We start from the raw sequence: 18,318 nt of genomic DNA on the forward strand, positions 1-18,318 counted from the left end.
ATGTTCTTATAGAAACATAGAAAATAGCTGCAGGAGTAGGCCATTCGGCCCTTCTAGCCTGCACCGCCATTCAATGAGTTCATGGCTGAACATGCAACTTCAGTACCCCATTCCTGCTTTCTCACCATATCCCTATATCCCCCTAGTAGTAAGGACTTCATCTAACTCCTTTTTGAATATATTTAGTGAATTGGCCTCAACAACTTTCTGTGATAGAGAATTCCACAGGTTAACCACTCTCTGGATGAAGAAGTTTCTCCTCATCTCGGTCCTAAATGGCTTACCCCTTATCCTTAGACTGTGACCCCTGGTTCTGGACTTCTCCAACATTGGGAACATTCTTCCTGCATCTAACCTGTCTAAACCTGTCAGAATTTTAAACGTTTCTATGAGGTCCCCTCTCATTCTTCTGAACTCCAGTGAATACAAGCCCAGTTGATCCAATCTTTCTTGATATGTCAGTCCCGCCATCCCGGGAATCAGTCTGGTGAATCTTCGCTGCACTCCCTCAATAGCAAGAATGTCCTTCCTCAAGTTAGGAGACCAAAACTGTACACAATACTCCAGGTGTGGCCTCACCAAGGCCCTGTACAACTGTAGCAACACCTCCCTGCCCCTGTACTCAAATCCCCTCGCTATGAAGGCCAACATGCCATTTGCTTTCTTAACCGCCTGCTGTACCTGCATGCCAACCTTCAATGACTGATGTACCATGACACCCAGGTCTCGTTGCACCTCCCCTTTTCCTAATCTGTCACCATTCAGATAATAGTCTGTCTCTCTGTTTTTACCACCAAAGTGGATAAACTCACATTTATACACATTTATACTTCATCTGCCATGCATTTGCCCACTCACCTAACCTATCCAAGTCACTCTGCAGCCTCATAGCATCCTCCTCGCAGCTCACACTGCCACCCAACTTAGTGTCATCCGCAAATTTGAAGATACTACATTTAATCCCCTCGTCTATATCATTAATGTACAGTGTAAACAGCTGGGGCCCCAGCACAGAACCTTGCGGTACCCCACTAGTCACTGCCTGCCATTCTGAAAAGTCCCCATTTACTCCTACTCTTTACTTCCTGTCTGACAACCAGTTCTCAATCCATGTCAGCACACTACCCCCAATCCCATGTGCTTTAACTTTGCACATTAATCTCTTGTATGGGACCTTGTCGAAACCCTTCTGAAAGTCCAAATATACCACATCAACTGGTTCTCCCTTGTCCACTCTACTGGAAACATCCTCAAAAAATTCCAGAAGATTTGTCGAGCATGATTTCCCTTTCACAAATCTATGCTGACTTGGACCTATCATGTCACCTCTTTCCAAATGCGCTGCTATGACATCCTTAATAATTGATTCCATCATTTTACCCACTACTGAGGTCAGGCTGACCGGTCTATAATTCCCTGTTTTCTCTTAGAGGTCTTATGTTCTTATGCTGGCATTCGCGGCTCCCTCGAAGTTTTTCGCGACAAAGCATTGATCTAGCCAGTCAATGTAGTCATCCCAGTCTTCCCCGACGCAATATCGTTCGATGTAGTCAACGGTGGCCATGGCTGCGTGTTAGTATCCTATTCTCGTTGCCAGTTGATACATATGCTTATCACTATAATAAATCACACGTGGCCCATGCTGGAGCTGATCACCTTGTGATCTTTAGGTTTAATGTAAACTCCAAAAGTGAGCACTGCAGGGGGAGCCTGCTTTATATAGGGAGGCAGCACGAGGCGCAGTAATGTGTGCCTCCCGGGCTTTCCCCATCTGTTGGCTGTTACATGTAATTACATGGTACAGAGCATGGTTGCAAATACATGTACTGATGCGCTTAGCTGGCTACCATTGCCCACAACTGGGGTGGAAATGCCGCAGCCCGAAGACTTGCTGCTGGTCACGGATGCCTTCGAGAGCGAGGGGTCAAGTGTCACGGCTCGCCAAATTAGGACCTGGACCAGCCAGGATCCTGTACGGTCAAGTGTAAAAAGGAGTGTCCTAAATGGAAATTGATCTGCCATTCCCAGGGAAATGCAGGATGAAATTAAGTCTTATAGCCGCCGCAAAGATGAATTGTCTATTCAGTCTGATTGTCTGTTATGGGGTAATCACGTTGTTATGCCAAAAAAAGGCAGGGAAACTTTTGTGCGAGATTTACACAGTACCCATCCAGACATTGTCATGATGAAGGCCATTGCCAGGTCTCACGTTTGGTGGCCCGGCATTGACTCGGACTTGGAGTCATGCGTGCACCAATGTGACACTTACATGCAACTGAGTAACGCACCTGTGGAGGCTCCGCTGAGTCTGTGGTCATGGCCATCCAAACCGTGGTCAAGGATCCACATTGACTTTGCCGGCCCCTTTCTCGGCAAAATGTTTATAGTGGTAGTGGACGCTTACTCCAAATGGATTGAATGCGTAATAATGTCATCTAGCACGTCCACAGCCACTATTGAAAGTCTCCGGGCCATGTTTCCCACCCATGTCCTGCCTGACGTCCTTGTCAGCGACAACGGACCGTGTTTCACCAGTTTATGACCCGTTTATGACCCGTAATGGCATCAAGCATGTCAGGTCTGCCCCTTTCAAACCCGCGTCTAACGGTCAAGTGGAGCGGGCTGAACAAACCATTCAGCAGAACCTAAAACACGTGACTCACGGCTCCCTACAGACCCGCTTGTCCCGCATTCTGCTCAGTTACCGGACGAGACCCCACTCACTCACCGGGGTCCCTCCTGCCGAGCTGTTAATGAAGAGAGGCCTCAAAACCAGGCTCTCCCTTGTACACCCGGATCTCAATGATCACGTCGAAACCAGAAGGCAACGGCAGCAATGGTACCACGATCGCGTGGCCGTATCATGTGACATTGCTGTTCATGACCCTGTGTTTGTCCTGAATTATGGTCATGGTCCAAAGTGGGTTGCTGGCACGGTTTTGGCCAAGGAGGGAAACAGGGTGTTTGTAGTCAAACTGTTAAATGGCCAAACGTGCAAGAGGCTCATCGACCAAACCGAACTGCGATTCACAGACAACCCAGAACATCATCATCGACCAACCAACACACATCCAACCATCAGTTGACCCTTGTGTCATTCACGAAGATGAACCTACTATCCCTGACAGTCCTGTCAGACATAGAAACATAGAAAATAGGTGCAGGAGTAGGCCATTCGGCCCTTCGAGCCTGCACCACCATTCAATAAGATCATGGCTGATCATTCCCTCAGTACCCCTAACCGATCTATAATTATCCGCTTTCGCTCTTCCTCCCTTTTTAAAAAGTGGTGTTACATTAGCTTACCCTTCAGTCCATAGGAACTGATCCAGAGTCAATAGACTGTTGGAAAATGATCACCAATGCATCCACTATTTCTATGGCCACTTCCTTAAGTACTCTGGGATGCAGACTAGCAGGCCCCGGGGATTTATCGGCCTTCAATCCCATCGATTTCCCAAACACAATTTCCCGCCTAATAAGGATATCCTTCAGTTCCTCCTTCTCACTAGACCCTTGGTCCCCTAGTATTTCCGGAAGGTTATTTGTGTCTTCCTTCGTGAAGACAGAACCAAAGTATTTGTTCAATTGGTCTGCCATTTCTTTGTTCCCCATTAGAAATTCACCTGAATCCAACTGCAAGGGACCGATGTTTGTCTTCACTAATCTTTTTCTCTTCACATATCTATAGAAATTTTTGCAGTCAGTTTTTATGTTCCCGGCAAGTTTCTTCTTGTACTCTATTTTCCCCCTCTTAATTAAATCTTTTGTCCTCCTCTGCTGAATTCTAAATTTCTCACAGTCCTCAGGTTTGTTGCTTTTTCTGGCCAATTTATATACCTCTTCCTTGGATTTAACACTATCCTTAATTTCTCTTGTTAGCCACGGTTGAGCCACCTTCCCCGTTTTATTTTTACTCCAGACAGGGATGTGCAGTTGTTGAAGTTCATCCATGTGATCTTTAAATGTTTGCCATTGCCTATCCACCGTCAACCCTTTAAGTATCATTTGCCAGTCTATTTTAGCCAATTCACGCCTCAAACCATCGAAGTTACCTTTCCTTAAGTTCAGGACACTTGCTTCCAAATTAACTGTCACTCTCCATCTTAATAAAGAATTCTACCATGTTATGGTCACTCTTCCCCAAGGGGCCTCGCACAACAAGATTGCTAATTAATCCTTTCTCATTACACATCACCCAGTCTAGGATGGCCAGCTCCCTAGTTGGTTCCTCGACATATTGATCTAAAAAACCATCCCTAATTTCTTGATTGATGCTGTCCCCAACCTTACTACTACTGTTTGGTGGTCTGTACACAACTCCCACTGGCGTTTTCTGCCCCTTGATATTCCGTAGCTCCACCGACTGCTCCGCAGTTTAGCAATGGTCCTACTAACTCGCCGAAGCTTGGGTTCGAACTGAGAAGATCAACCAGGGTGCGGAAGGCCCTGGGCTGTCTCAACTTGTAAATACAACCTGTGCCAAGGACTTTGGGGGGAATGATGTTATGTATGTTAACTGGGTTTTACCTGCCACCGGAGGGCGCGACTGTCGGAGTCCAAATGGTCACTGGCAGACACGTGCAAGCCGTGTATATAATGTTGGCAGCCATGTTGAATCCTCACTTTGAGCATAAATAAACTGGAGTAAGGTCATGCCTGAACTAGCTCACCGTACCTAGCCTCGTGGAGTTATTCGATGCTTAACAGGTTGACTGGCCTGTAGTTGCCTGGTTTAACCCTCCTTTTTTTAAACAGGGGTTTAATATTCACACTGAAGAAATTTGCTCATGCACAAATAAGTATGTTTTCCATGGGCATTAAGCCTTTCAGAATCAAAGGTTTAATCCTAAATACAGCTCATTGCATCATCTAAGTTGTAGTTCACTCAGAGGATTGTGAATCTTTGGAATTCTCTACCCCAGAGGGCTGTGGATGCTGAATTATTGAGTATATTCAGACTGAGATCGATAGATTTTTGGACTCTAAGGGAATCAAGGGATATGGGGATAAGGCAGGAAGGTGGAGTTGAGGTTGAAGATCAGCCTTGATCTTATTGAATGGCGGAGCAGGCTCGAGGGGCTGTATGGCCGACTCTTATGTTCATTAAATCATAGAATGGTTACAGCATGGAAGAAGGCCATTCGGACCGTCGAGCCCGTGCCGGCTCTCTGCAAGAGCACTTCAGCCAGTCCCCCTCCCCCGCCCTTTCCCCGTAGCCCTGCAACTTTTTTTCCTTCAAGTACTTATCCAATTCCCTTTTGAAAGCAGTGATTGAGTCTGCCTCCACTGCTCTCTCAGGCAGCGCATTCCGGATCCTAACCACTCGCTGCATAAAAAGTTTTTTCTCATGTCGCCTTTGGTTCTTCTGCCAATCGCCTTAAACCTGTGCCCTCTGGTTCTCAACCCTTCCACCAATGGGAACAGTTTTTCTCGATCTGCTTTGTCCAGACCTCTCATGATTTTGAACATCTCGATCAAATCTCCTCTCAACCTTCTTATGTTCTTCTGGACACAGATTTTCCAGTGATTCGTGGACCTGTATATAAAGTCACACTACTCTCTGTATGTTTAATTCATCAAAGTTACCGTTAACGATTTAACATTGCATACAACATTAAAACAGTTTACACAAGCATAAAGACAGCATCCAGCAATACATATAACCTTTAAACTAAAGGTTCAACGCCATGGCAGCAGAGTGATCAGCTCTCACGTGGCACTCGACTCTTCTGGTGGAACGTTCTGCTCTTGGCGGAGTTCATGAGGCTTTCTGCGACTGCAGCACTGGCTCCATATTTTGTTTCCGCTGATTGGGACGTGAGTAAAAATTTATGGAATCCCATTTTGGTCACTCACCCATGTTGCTAGGCATCAATCATCATTATAGACAGTCCCTCGAAGTCGAGGAAGACTTACTCTACTCCCACTCTAAATGTGACTTCTTAGGTGACTGAACAGTCCAATACGAGAATTACAGTCTCTGTCACAGGTGGGACAGACAGTGGTTGAGGGAAGGGGAGGGTGGGACTGGTTTGCCGCACGCTCCTTCCGCTGCCTGTGCTTGGTTTCTGCATGCTCTCGGCAATGAGACTCGAGGTGCTCAGCGCCCTCTCAGCACTTCCTCCACTTAGGGCAGTCCTTGGCCAGGGACTCCCAGGTGTCAGTGGGGATGTTGCATTTTATCAAGGATGCTTTGAGGGTGTCCTTGAAACGTTTCCTCTGCCCACCTTGGGCTCGCTTGCCGTGTAGGAGTTCCGAATAGAACGCTTGCTTTGGGTGTCTTGTGACAGGCATACGAACAATGTGGCCCACCCAACGAAGCTGGCTTAGTGTGGTCAGTGCTTCGATGCTGGGGATGTTGGCCTGATCAAGGACGCCAACATTGGTGCATCTGTCCTCCCAAGGAAATTGCAGGATCTTGCTGGAGTGGAACTAAACTACAGAACCATGGTAACCTGTTCAACCTTCGTCGTCTCCAGGCCAGATCCAAGACCATCCCAACCTCTGTCATCGAACTACAATACACGGACGACGCTGGTGTCTGCACACAGAGACTGAACTTCAAGTCATAGACAACATCTTCACTGAGGCGTATGAAAGCATCGGCCTTACATCCCTAAGACAAAGGTCCTCCACCAACCTGACCCCGCCGCACAGCACTGCCCCCCAGTCATCAAGATCCACGGCACAGCCCTGGACAACGTGGACCACTTTTCATATCTCGGGAGCCTGTTATCGGAAAGGGCAGACATTGTTGACGAGGTTTAACACCGCCTCCAGTGAGCCAGTGCAGCCTTTGGCCACCTGAGGAAAAAGGTGTTCGAAGACCAGGCCCTCAAATCAGCCACCAAGCTCATGGTCTACAGGGCTGTAGTGATACCCGCCCTCCTGTTTGGCTGAGACGTGGACCGTATACAATAGACACCTCAAATCGCTGGAGAAATACCACCAACGATGTCTCCGCAAAATCCTAGGCATTAATACAGGACAGTTGGCTATTGGTTGTGTGTCAGTCAACTTCCTTCGAGGTTTCCTCAATTTTTTGAGGAGGTAACCAAGAGGGTCGATGAGGGTAGTGCGTACGATGTAGTATATATGGACTTCAGCAAGGCTTTTGATAGGGTCCCACATGGTAGACTGCTCATGAAGGTTAAAGCCCATGGGATCCAGGGCAAAGTGGCAAGTTGGATCCAAAATTGGCTTGGAGGTAGGAAGCAAAAGGTAATGGTTGAGGGATGTTTTTGTGACTGGAAGGATGTTTCCAGTGGGGTTCCGCAGGGCTCAGTAGTGGAATCCTTGCTTTTTGTGGTATATATCAACAATTTAGATTTGAATACAGGAAGTATGATTAAGAAGTTTGCAGATGACGCTAAAATTGGCTGTGTGGTTGATAATGAAGAGGAAAATCATGGGCTGCAGGAGGATATCAATCTACTGGTCAGGTGGGCAGAGCAGTGGCAAATGGAATTTAATTCAGAGAAGTGTGAGGTGATGCACTTTGGGAGGGCTAACAAGGAAAGGGTATACACAATAAGCGGTATACACATCTGAGTGTAGATGAACAAAGGGACCTTGGAGTGCTTGTCCACAGATCCCTGAAAGCAGCAGGCCAGGTGGATAAGGTGGTTAAGAAGGTATACAGAATGCTTGCCTTTATTGGCCGAGACATTGAATATAAGAACAGGGAGGTTATGCTTAAATTGTATAATACTTGGTTTAGGCCACAGCTGGAGTACTGCGTGCAGTTCTGGTCGCCATATTATAGGAAGGACGTGATTGCACTAGAGAGGGTGCAGAGGAGATTTACTAGGATGCTGCCTGGAATGGAGAATCTTAGTTATGAAGACAGATTGGATAGGCTGGATTTGTTCTCATTGGAACAGTGGAGGTTGAGAGGAGACCTCATTGAGGTGTACAAAATATTGAGGGGCCTGGACATAATGGACACTAAGGGCCTATTTCCATTGGTGGAGTGGTCTATTATGAGGGGGTATAGTTTTAAGGTGGTTGGTGGAAGGTTTAGAGGGGATTTGAGGGAGGGGCTTCTTTCCACAGAGGGTTGTGGGGATCTGGAACTCGTTGCCTGGAAGAGTGGTGGATGCAGAAACCCTCACCACTTTTAAGAGATGGTTGGATGGGCACTTAAAGTGCAGTAACCTGCAGGGTTACAGACCTAGAGCTGGTAATTGGGATTAGACTGGATGACCTTTTGTTGGACGGAGCAGATATAATGGTAAGTACTGCAGGGAATCGAATACGGCCAGGGTGATCTCCTGGACTAGTGTCGATCGCTTGGATGGGTCGGAGAGGAATTTTCCCAGATTTTTTCACCCTAATTTGGCCTGGGTTTTTATCTGGTTTTTGCCTCTCTCAGGAGATCACATGGCTCCGGTTGGGGTGGAGTGTAGAATGTTTCAGTATAAGGGGTGCCGCAGTTCTGTGAGGCGGACTGGTTGGGCCGGGTGCTCTTTACCTTTCCGTCATTGTTCATAGGTTTATATGTAACCTTTAGGGCTGCTGACCGAGGGCCGTGTGGCTCTTTGTCGGCCGGCGCGGACACGATGGGCCGGAATGGCCTCCTCCTGCCCTGTAAATTTCTATGTTTCTTTCTATGTTTCTATGTTCAACCAAGGGCAACCCTTCACCAATAGCTGGTCTTTTTACCTTGCTTGTTCCAGATCGGAATGCATTGGCATTTTCTTATCAGTGCTCAAACACTCTGGAAGCTTTCTTTCACAATGATACGCCCTGTTTCTTTCCACATTTTTTTAAATCAGCAGCCAAGGATTGTTTGAGTGGTGCTTTGGTCCTTTCAGTTTTGGAGCTTTTGCAGTGAATTAACTGGACTTCCGTTTTAAATGCAGAAAATCCTGCGTTATTGTGCCCATCCATCAGATTTGAACAGCAGGTTAGTAGCAGCAGAGACCATCGCATAAAATTTAAATCTATACAATGATAAACTAACTTAGACTTTGGACCAAATTTGGACAGATTGCATAATAACCTTTCTACCAATTTAAATCTTAGTTACATTGAACATCAGGCATCTGACTGTTGGATTTGTGTCCTCTCTGTGAGAAAAAACTTACTGCTTCTAAAGTAATAACTTTACTGATCCCTGGGGAATGTCTGTGAATTACTAATCCCGGGAATAATGTGGGAATTACTGATTCCAGGAATAATGTGTGGGAATTACTGATCCCGGGAATAATGTGTGGGAATTACTGATCCCGGGAATAATGTGTGTGAATTACTGATCCAGGGCCCGGTCTCGGTTCCGAGGGTTCCGGATTCTCGACGCTGCATCTGTATTGGGAAAAACTCATCGTTAGCAATGTTACCATATCTCTGTTCTTCTCAACATGATTTAATTGCGGTCTAAATTCTTTCCGAGACCCGGTCTCGCAGTCTTTCTACAATAGCATTTCTGGACAGTGGATACAGTTTTAATAGTAGCTTTCAAAAGGGAATTGGATAAATACTTGAAGGAGAACAACTAGCAGGTATATGGGAGAGCGGGGGGAGCGGGACTAACTGGGTCGCTCTTCGAAAGAGCTGGTGCAGACTCGATGGGCCGAATGGCCTCCTTCTGTGCTGTACTATTCTGTGATTCTGTGATAAGTGGGAGTTACTGATCCCTGGGGAATGTTTGGGAGTTACTGATCCCTGGGGAATGTTTGAGCGTTACTGATCCCTGGGGAATGTTTGGGAGTTACTGATCCCTGGGGAATGTGTGGGAGTTACTGATCCCTGGGGAATGTTTGGGAGTTACTGATCCCTGGGGAATGTTTGGGAGTTACTGATCCCTGTGGAATTTGTGGGAGTTACTGATTCTCGGGGAGTAAGCTGGATGTTACTGATCCCTGGGTCACTGGTTTAAAGTTTTCTGATTATGAACATATAATCAATGACGGATGGCCCTGGGATCTCCTGGGAGAAGCGAAAAACAAGTTTAAAAAAAACCGAGGCCAGTTTAGGGGAAAAAATCTTGGAAAACTCCTCCCCGACGCATCTAGCTGAAGAAAAGTAGTCGAGAGGATCAGTCAGACCCTGACTTCCCTGCAGTACCTCCCTTCTGTAAGAGGTGATCTCAGCCCTAGCCACAAATACGGCTAGCTCTCGCTTGAAGGAATTCAGCGTCCACCACACAAGGCGGCAGCTTCGTGGGGCCCAGGATTAAAGTTTGCTGATTTAAAGATCACATGGATGAACTTCAACAATTGTACACATCCCTGTCTGGGGTAAAAATAATACTGGGAAGGTGGCTCAACTGTGGCTAACAAGGGGAATTAAGGACAGTTTTAAATCCAAGGAAAAGGCATATAAATTGGCCAGAAAAAGCATCAAAACTGAGGACTGGGAGAAATTTAGAATTCAGCAGAGGAGGACAAAGGGTTTAATTAGGAGGGGGAAAATAGAGTATGAGAGTAAGCTTGCCGGGAACATAAAAACTGACTGCAAAAGCTTCTATAGATATGTGAAGAGAAAAAGATTAGTGAAGACAAATGTAGGTCCCTTACAGTTGGAGTCAGGTGAATTTATAATGTGGAACAAAGAAATGGCAGACCAATTGAACCAATACTTCGGATCTGTCTTCACGAAGGAAGACACAAATAACCTTCCGAAGGTACTAGGGGACAGTAGGTCTAGTGAGAAGGAGGAACTGAAGGATATCCTTATTAGGCGGGAAATTGTGTTAGGGAAATTGATGGGATTGAAGGCCGATAAATCCCCGGGGCCTGATAGTCTGCATCCCAGAGTACTTAAGGAAGTGGCCCTAGAAATAGTGGATGCATTGGTGATCATTTTCCAACAGTCTATTGACTCTGGATCAGTTCCTATGGACTGGAGGGTAGCTAATGTAACACCACTTTTTAAAAAAGGAGGGAGAGAGAAAACAGGTAATTATAGACCGGTTAGCCTGACATCAGTAGTGGGGAAAATGTTGGAATCAATTATTAAAGATGAAATAGCAGCGCATTTGGAAAGCAGTGACAGGATCGGTCCAAGTCAGCATGGATTTATGAAAGGGAAATCATGCTTGACAAATCTTCTGGAATTTTTTGAGGATGTAACTAGTAGAGTGGACAAGGAAGAACCAGTGGATGTGGTGTATTTGGACTTTCAAAAGGCTTTTGACAAGGTCCCACACAAGAGATTGGTATGCAAAATTAAAGCACATGGTATTGGGGGTAATATACTGATGTGGATAGAGAACTGGTTGGCAGATAGGAAGCAGAGAGTCGGTATAAGCGGGTCCTTTTCAGAATGGCAGACAGTGACTATTGGAGTGCCCCAGGGCTCAGTGCTGGGACCCCAGCTCTTTACAATATACATTAATGATTTGGATGAAGGAATTGAGTGTAATATCTCCAAGTTTGCAGATGACACTAAACTGGGTGGTGGTGTGAGCTGTGAGGAGCTCGCTAAGAGGCTGCAGGGTGACTTGGACAGGTTAGGTGAGTGGGCAAATGGCAGATGCAGTATAACGTGGATAAATGTGAAGTTATCCACTTTGGGGGCAGAAACACGAAGACAGAATATTATCTGAATGGCGGCAGATTAGGAAAAGGGGAGGTGCACCGAGACCTGGGTGTCATGGTTCATCAGTCATTGAAAGTTGGCATGCAGGTACAGCAGGCGGTGAAGAAGGCAAATGGTATGTTGGCCTTCATAGCGAGGGGATTTGAGTATAGGAGCAGGGACGTCTTACTGCAGTTGTACAGGGCCTTGGTGAGGCCTCACCTGGAATATTGTGTTCAGTTTTGGTCTGCTAGTCTGAGGAAGGACGTTCTTGCTATTGAGGGAGTGCAGCGAAGGTTCACCAGACTGATTCCCGGGATGGCAGGATTGACATATGAGGAGAGACTGGATCGACTGGGCCTTTATTCACTGGAGTTTAGAAGGATGAGAGGGGATCTCATAGAAACATATAAAATTTTGATGGGACTTGACAGGTTAGATGCAGGAAGAATGTTCCCGATGTTGAGGAAGTGCAGAACCAGGGTACATAGTCTAAGGATAAGGGATAAACCATTTAGGACTGAGATGAGGAGAAACATCTTCACTCAGAGAGTGGTTAACCTATGGAATTCCCTACCGCAGAGAGTTGTTGATGCCAGCTTGTTGGATATATTCAACAGGGAGTTAGATATGGCCCTTACGGCTAAAGGGATCAAGGGGTATGGAGAGAAAGCAGGAAAGGGGAACTGAGGTGAATGATCAGCCATGATCTTATTGAATGGTGGTGCAGGCTCGAAGGACCGAATGGTCTACTCCTGCACCAATTTTCTATATTTCTATGTTTCTATGTTTCTAATGGTCTTCTGATCTTCAGCATATTGAGCAACTAGCATTGCGATTTCAGATGGCAAGCCATTGTAGGCATGGGCTGATTTGATTTGAGGAAACCCTGAGTAGCTAGTAAACAGGCAACATGTGTCACAATTGTTATTTGCCAAATTATATTGTTTCCCCACAGGATCTGTGCATCGGTCTCACTCAGTATGGATTGTTCTGGATGGAAAAGCAGATTACAGGTTGCATGTGTTCTCAGTATCATTATCAGCCTGCCTTGTCCAGTTACCCACGGGGCGAATATACTGGTTGTTCCAATTGATGGAAGCCACTGGATCAACATGAGAGTTCTAATAGAAGAACTGAGACTTCACACACACAACATTACTGTGCTTCATTCCTCAACATCTTGGTATATTAAAGAGGAGCATGATCTATATCAATCCATTGTGGTTGAACTAAAGGGCTACAAAGGAGTGATTGAAGATACTACTGCCATACAGAGTTTGATACAAAGGTCACTGGCAATCTCCAAGAATGGCCGCACACTGTGGTCGTTTATCCAGCTCGAGTTTGAGCTACTATTGCTTTGGAAAGCTGGCAATCTTTGGGTCAACCAATTCATCACTATACTTTTTGAAAACAAAGACTTGTTAAACCAACTTGCAGATGCCAACTTTGACTTAATACTCGCAGATCCAGCTTTATGTGCAGGTCCAATGCTTGCTTACCATTTAAATGTCCCATTGGTGTACAATGTGCGATGGATCATTACTGGAGAAGTTCATTTCTTCGCTGCCCCATCTCCACTTTCCTATATCCCAGTCTTCAATTCACACTTAACAGACAAAATGAGTTTTCCCCAAAGAATTCAAAACGTTATGCAAAATCTTCTTGGGTTAAGTATTTCGGAATTTCTGGTTTACCCCGTGTACAATGAACTGTGCCATCGATATCTGGGCAGAGACACAGATATCAGGACCGTTCTGTTAAGGGCGGACGTGTGGCTGATGAGAGTAGACTTTACATTTGAATTCCCGAGACCTATCATGCCGAATTTTGTGTACATTGGAGGATTCCAGTGTCAACCGCCCAAACCGCTGACTGCACAGCTCCAAGACTTTGTCGAAAGCTCGGGGAAGCATGGGATTGTTGTGATGTCACTGGGGACCTTTGTCAACTCTTTGTCACTGGATATTTCAATGAAAATTGCTGAAGCCTTGGCTCAGATACCCCAGAAAGTCATTTGGAGACACGTTGGAGACATCCCTCCCAATATAGGGAATAACACACTACTAGCAAAGTGGATCCCTCAGAATGACCTACTCGGGCACCCCAAGACTCGAGCCTTCATTTCCCATGGTGGCACCAATGGAGTGTATGAAGCCATCTATCACGGGGTACCAGTAGTTGGCCTACCATTGTTTTATGACCAGTTTGACAACCTAGTTAGACTCGAAAGCAGAGGCGCAGCAAAAGTGGTTGATGTCGCCTCTCTGCAGTCATCAGATCTACTGCGGGCACTCAACGAGGTCATAAACAAGACGACATATCGGGAAAAGATGCAGAAACTCTCTGCTCTCCACAGGGACCAGCCAGAGTCTCCGATGGACAGAGCCGTGTTCTGGATCGAGTACACTGTACGGCACAAAGGCGCTGGACATTTACGCTCCGAATATTACAAACTTCCCTGGTACGTGTATTACTCTGTGGACGTGATGATCTTCCTGCTGTGCGTGTCACTAACGATTACGATGCTGATAGTTCTAATATTGAAGAAGTTTTGTAACATCGTACTGAAGAGAAAAGAAAAAGTTCTGTAGGATTGGTCTATTTTTGCGGGAGGGGCGGCGAGTGAGTTCTTTAAATGTAATAATAGAAGATTTGAATACTTCACAGGATGAGCCATGTTCCTCATGTTATTGGTTTCGAGCTGAGTTTAGCAGGGTTTAGCCAGGGTTTAGGAATCAAGGACATTACAGCACAGAAGAAACCCTGTGTGGAGCCTCTCTACTCCAGTCCCAACACTCTGCCTTCCTGGATCATTTTATATCCTTTTCAAACACGCATCCGATTCTTTCATACCCTGACAGACCCACTATGTGTTTCCAGTGATGCCTGCGTGCCTCAGTCCCATTCCTGCATTACCCCATGCAGTCACCAGGGGAGCGCTTGATATTTTTGTCAGACCGTTCACCGCCTAAAATTTGTAGACGACACAAACCTCACGTCAAGGGTAATGTCGGAACAAATCTGCTTTAGAAAGTTGCAGGACACTTGAGAAAGGACTGAGCCACTCCATTATTCAATGAATCAACCAACTGTTACAATTCAAAATGACAAGTACAATTATAATCCCATCATTGGGTACACAGAAACAAGACAACACAACAAAATGAAATATTACTGGTACACATTTAAAGGGAAGCACAACTTGGACGGAATGGTGATCAGCTGGGGTGCCCACTATGGTTGAATAGCTTTTGCTGTCTGAACCCAAGCATGCAGAATAGCCACTTTGGATGAGAAATTGGAGAAGCTGTGGAACAGTACCCCAGTGAGAGTCAGAGCCTTCAGCTGCTTCATCAATGACCTTGCTTCATTGTACAGTTAGAAATGGGGCTGTTTGTTGATGATTGCACTGTGTGCAGCTCCATACACAATTCCTCATCATGCGGCAAGATATGGACAGCATCCACGCTTGGGCTTATTAAGTGGCAAGTAACCTTTGCACCACACAACTGCCAGGCTATGACCATCTCCAACAAGACAGAGTCTAACCACCTCCCAGTGACATTTAATGGCCTAACCATCGTGGAATCCCTACCATCAACATCAATGGGGTCACCATTGATCAGAAATGTAACTGGATCAGCCAAATATGTGGTTACAAGAGCAGGTCAGAGACTGGCTATTCTGTGACGATTGTCTCACCTCCTGACTCCCTAAGGTTTTTCACCATCTACAAGGCACAAGTCAGGAGTGTGATGGAATACTCTCCACTTGCCTGGATGAGTGCAGCACCCACAACACTCAAGAAGCTCGACACCATCCAGGACAAAGCAACCGGTTAATTGGCCCCCCATCCACCACCTTCAACATTCACTCCCTCCACCACCGGTGCACCGTGGCTGCAGTGTGCACCATCTACAAGATGCACTGCAGCAACTCGCCAAGGCTTCTTCGGCAGCACCTTCCAAACCCGCGACCTCTACCACCTAGAAGGACAAGGGCAGCAGGCGCTTGGGAACACCATCACCTCCATGTTCCCCTCCAAGTCACACACCATCCCGACTTGGAAATATATCGGTCATTTGTTCATTGTGGCTGGGACGTGAGCTGGGATTGTGACACCGGGAGCTGGGATTGTTACAGTTGGGCAATGGCCCAGAATTCCTGGTTGTAATGAGAGTGAAACTGTCAGCATTCGACGTCATTACTGTGTAAAACTGACAGCAACCTCTTCCATCCGCACATGCAGACTTAAAGGTGGAAATGCGGCAATTGCTGTCAGTGATGCTCTGCTCCTCTACACGATGTGCTGTTGCAGTCTTCGCAGATACAATCAACATACGATCCGTGACTTGACATGAACTTCACCTTTTCACACGCTGTTCTCACTGTAAAAACCTTGTAAAAAGTTAATCCTTGCTGAATGAGCTGTAACTGAGTCAAATCGGCATAATCAGTCATAATTATTGCTGAACAACCTCTCTGGCCCTGTAAAACTAATTTTAGGAGCATGAAGTGTCATTCCTTCCTTACAATGATAAAATTTCCACAGATTTTTAAAATAATCAAAATTTCTTTTTTAATTTGTTTGATATTTCCTTAATCCCATGTGAAACCACAATCGTTATTTCATTCCCGGTATCATTATTAAAAAGTGAATGATAATTGTGCTTTTCGCTGTCTGTGAGAATTCCTCCATCTGATTGGTTGCTCAGCCTGCTTGATGATGTCACTGTTTCTGGACGCCCGGGATCCCCTATAGATGGCGCCAGAATGAAATTGACGTCGGAATATTAGACAAAAAGGATCCCACAGCACTAGTTCGAAGAGCAGGGGAGTTAAACCCGGTGTCCCGGCTCATATTTAACCCTCAACCAACATCGCAAATACAGATAATCTGCTCATTATCACATTGCTGTTTGTGGGAGCTTGCTCTGTGCAAATTAGCTGCCCCGTTTCCTACATTATAAGAACATAAGAAATAGGAGCAGGAGTATGGCCCCTCGAGCCTGCTCCACCATTTAATACGATCATAGCTGATCTGATCATGGACTCAGCTCCACTTCCCCGCCTGCTCCCCATAACCCCTTATCCCCTTATCGGTTAAGAAATTGTCTATTTCTGTCTTAAATTTATTCAATGTCCCAGCTTCCACAGCTCTCTGAGGCAGCGAATTACACAGATTTTCAACCCTCAGAGAAGAAATTTCTCCTCATCTCTGTTTTAAATGGGCGGCCCCTTATTTTAAGACCATGCCCTCTAGTTCTAGTCTCCCCCATCAGTGGAAACATCCTCTCTGCATCCACCTTCTCAAGCCCCCTCATAATCTTATACGTTTCGATAAGATCACCTCTCAATCTTCTGAATTCCAATGAGTAGAGGCACAACCTACTCAACCTTTCGTCATAAGTCAACCCCCTCATCCCCGGAATCAACCTAGTGAACCTTCTCTGAACTGCCTCCAAAGCAAGTATGTCACTGACTACACTCCAAATGTGCTTCATTGTCTGTAAAGTGCTTTGGAATGTCCTGAGGATGTGAAAGATGCTATAGAAATGCAAGTTCTTTATCCTCATTCCATTGCTCTGTGGATAGAATGTTTAGAAGATAATAATCAAACTTTGTGGAGTTTTTGAAAAATGTTTTAATTCGATTTAATGCACAGGATGTTTTAAATAAATATTCACATCTGACGAGATATAAAAGGGCCAGCCTCCTACTATACACATCAACAGCCACAATAATCTTCAAATCATTCAACAATTCATCACCTTTAATGTAACAGTACAATTAGTCTCCACAAATGGCACCCACACCCCCACAAATAAAATTTGGAAACATTTCACGAAGGATGAGCAAGGAATCTGCAGCCTCAGAGACAGACTCAAACAAACAACTTCCTGTTTGGCATTTTTTGTCATCTTTCAATTTTTGTGCTCATCGAGGAGAGGAATGTTAATGTCCCATCAAACACTCCCAGGGCAGGTACAGCATGGGGTTAGATACAGAGTAAAGCTCCCTCTACACTATCCCATCAAACACTCCCAGGGCAGGTACAGCACGGGTTAGATACAGAGTAAAGCTCCCTCTACACTGTCCCATCAAACACTCCCAGGGCAGGTACAGCACGGGGTTAGATACAGAGTAAAGCTCCCTCTATACTGTCCCATCAAACACTCCCAGGGCAGGTATGGCATGGGGTTAAATACAGAGTAAAGCTCCCTCTACACTATCCCATCAAACACTCCCAGGGCAGGTACAGCACGGGTTAGATACAGAGTAAAGCTCCCTCTATACTATCCCATCAAACACTCCCAGGGCAGGTATGGCATGGGGTTAAATACAGAGTAAAGCTCCCTCTACACTGTCCCATCAAACACTCCCAGGGCAGGTACAGCACGGGGTTAGATACAGAGTAAAGCTCCCTCTACACTGTCCCATCAAACACTCCCAGGGCAGGTACAGCACGGGGTTAGATACAGAGTAAAGCTCCCTCTACACTGTCCCATCAAACACTCCCAGGGCAGGTACAGCACGGGGTTAGATACAGAGTAAAGCTCCCTCTACACTATCCCATCAAACACTCCCAGGGCAGGTATAGCACGGGTTAGATACAGAGTAAAGCTCCCTCTACACTATCCCATCAAACACTCCCAGGGCAGGTATGGCATGGGGTTAAATACAGAGTAAAGCTCCCTCTACACTGTCCCATCAAACACTCCCAGGGCAGGTACAGCACGGGTTAGATACAGAGTAAAGCTCCCTCTACACTGTCCCATCAAACAC

The 18,318-nt window shown here is 45.9% G+C and overlaps 1 protein-coding gene across 2 annotated transcripts; it reads left to right on the forward strand.

Annotated features, from left to right (window-relative positions):
- Positions 1 to 8,784: 8,784 nt before the first annotated feature.
- On the forward strand, positions 8,785 to 17,237 carry LOC139279015 (UDP-glucuronosyltransferase 2C1-like). 2 transcript variants are annotated; one of them, XM_070898335.1, is made up of 3 exons: positions 8,860 to 8,911; positions 9,031 to 9,076; positions 12,485 to 17,237. In XM_070898335.1, the coding sequence occupies exon 3, from the start codon at positions 12,510 to 12,512 to the stop codon at positions 14,121 to 14,123; it is 1,614 nt and encodes a 537-aa protein (XP_070754436.1). In that variant the 5' UTR covers positions 8,860 to 8,911; positions 9,031 to 9,076; positions 12,485 to 12,509; the 3' UTR covers positions 14,124 to 17,237. The 2 variants fall into 2 exon arrangements, with proteins under 2 accessions (XP_070754435.1, XP_070754436.1); XM_070898334.1 differs by lacking the exon at positions 9,031 to 9,076 and having other exon boundaries at positions 8,785 to 8,911.
- The last annotated feature ends 1,081 nt before the right edge of the window (positions 17,238 to 18,318 follow it).

The sequence above is a fragment of the Pristiophorus japonicus genome, chromosome 13 (genome assembly GCF_044704955.1).
Source record: "Pristiophorus japonicus isolate sPriJap1 chromosome 13, sPriJap1.hap1, whole genome shotgun sequence".
NCBI lineage: Eukaryota > Metazoa > Chordata > Chondrichthyes > Pristiophoridae > Pristiophorus > Pristiophorus japonicus.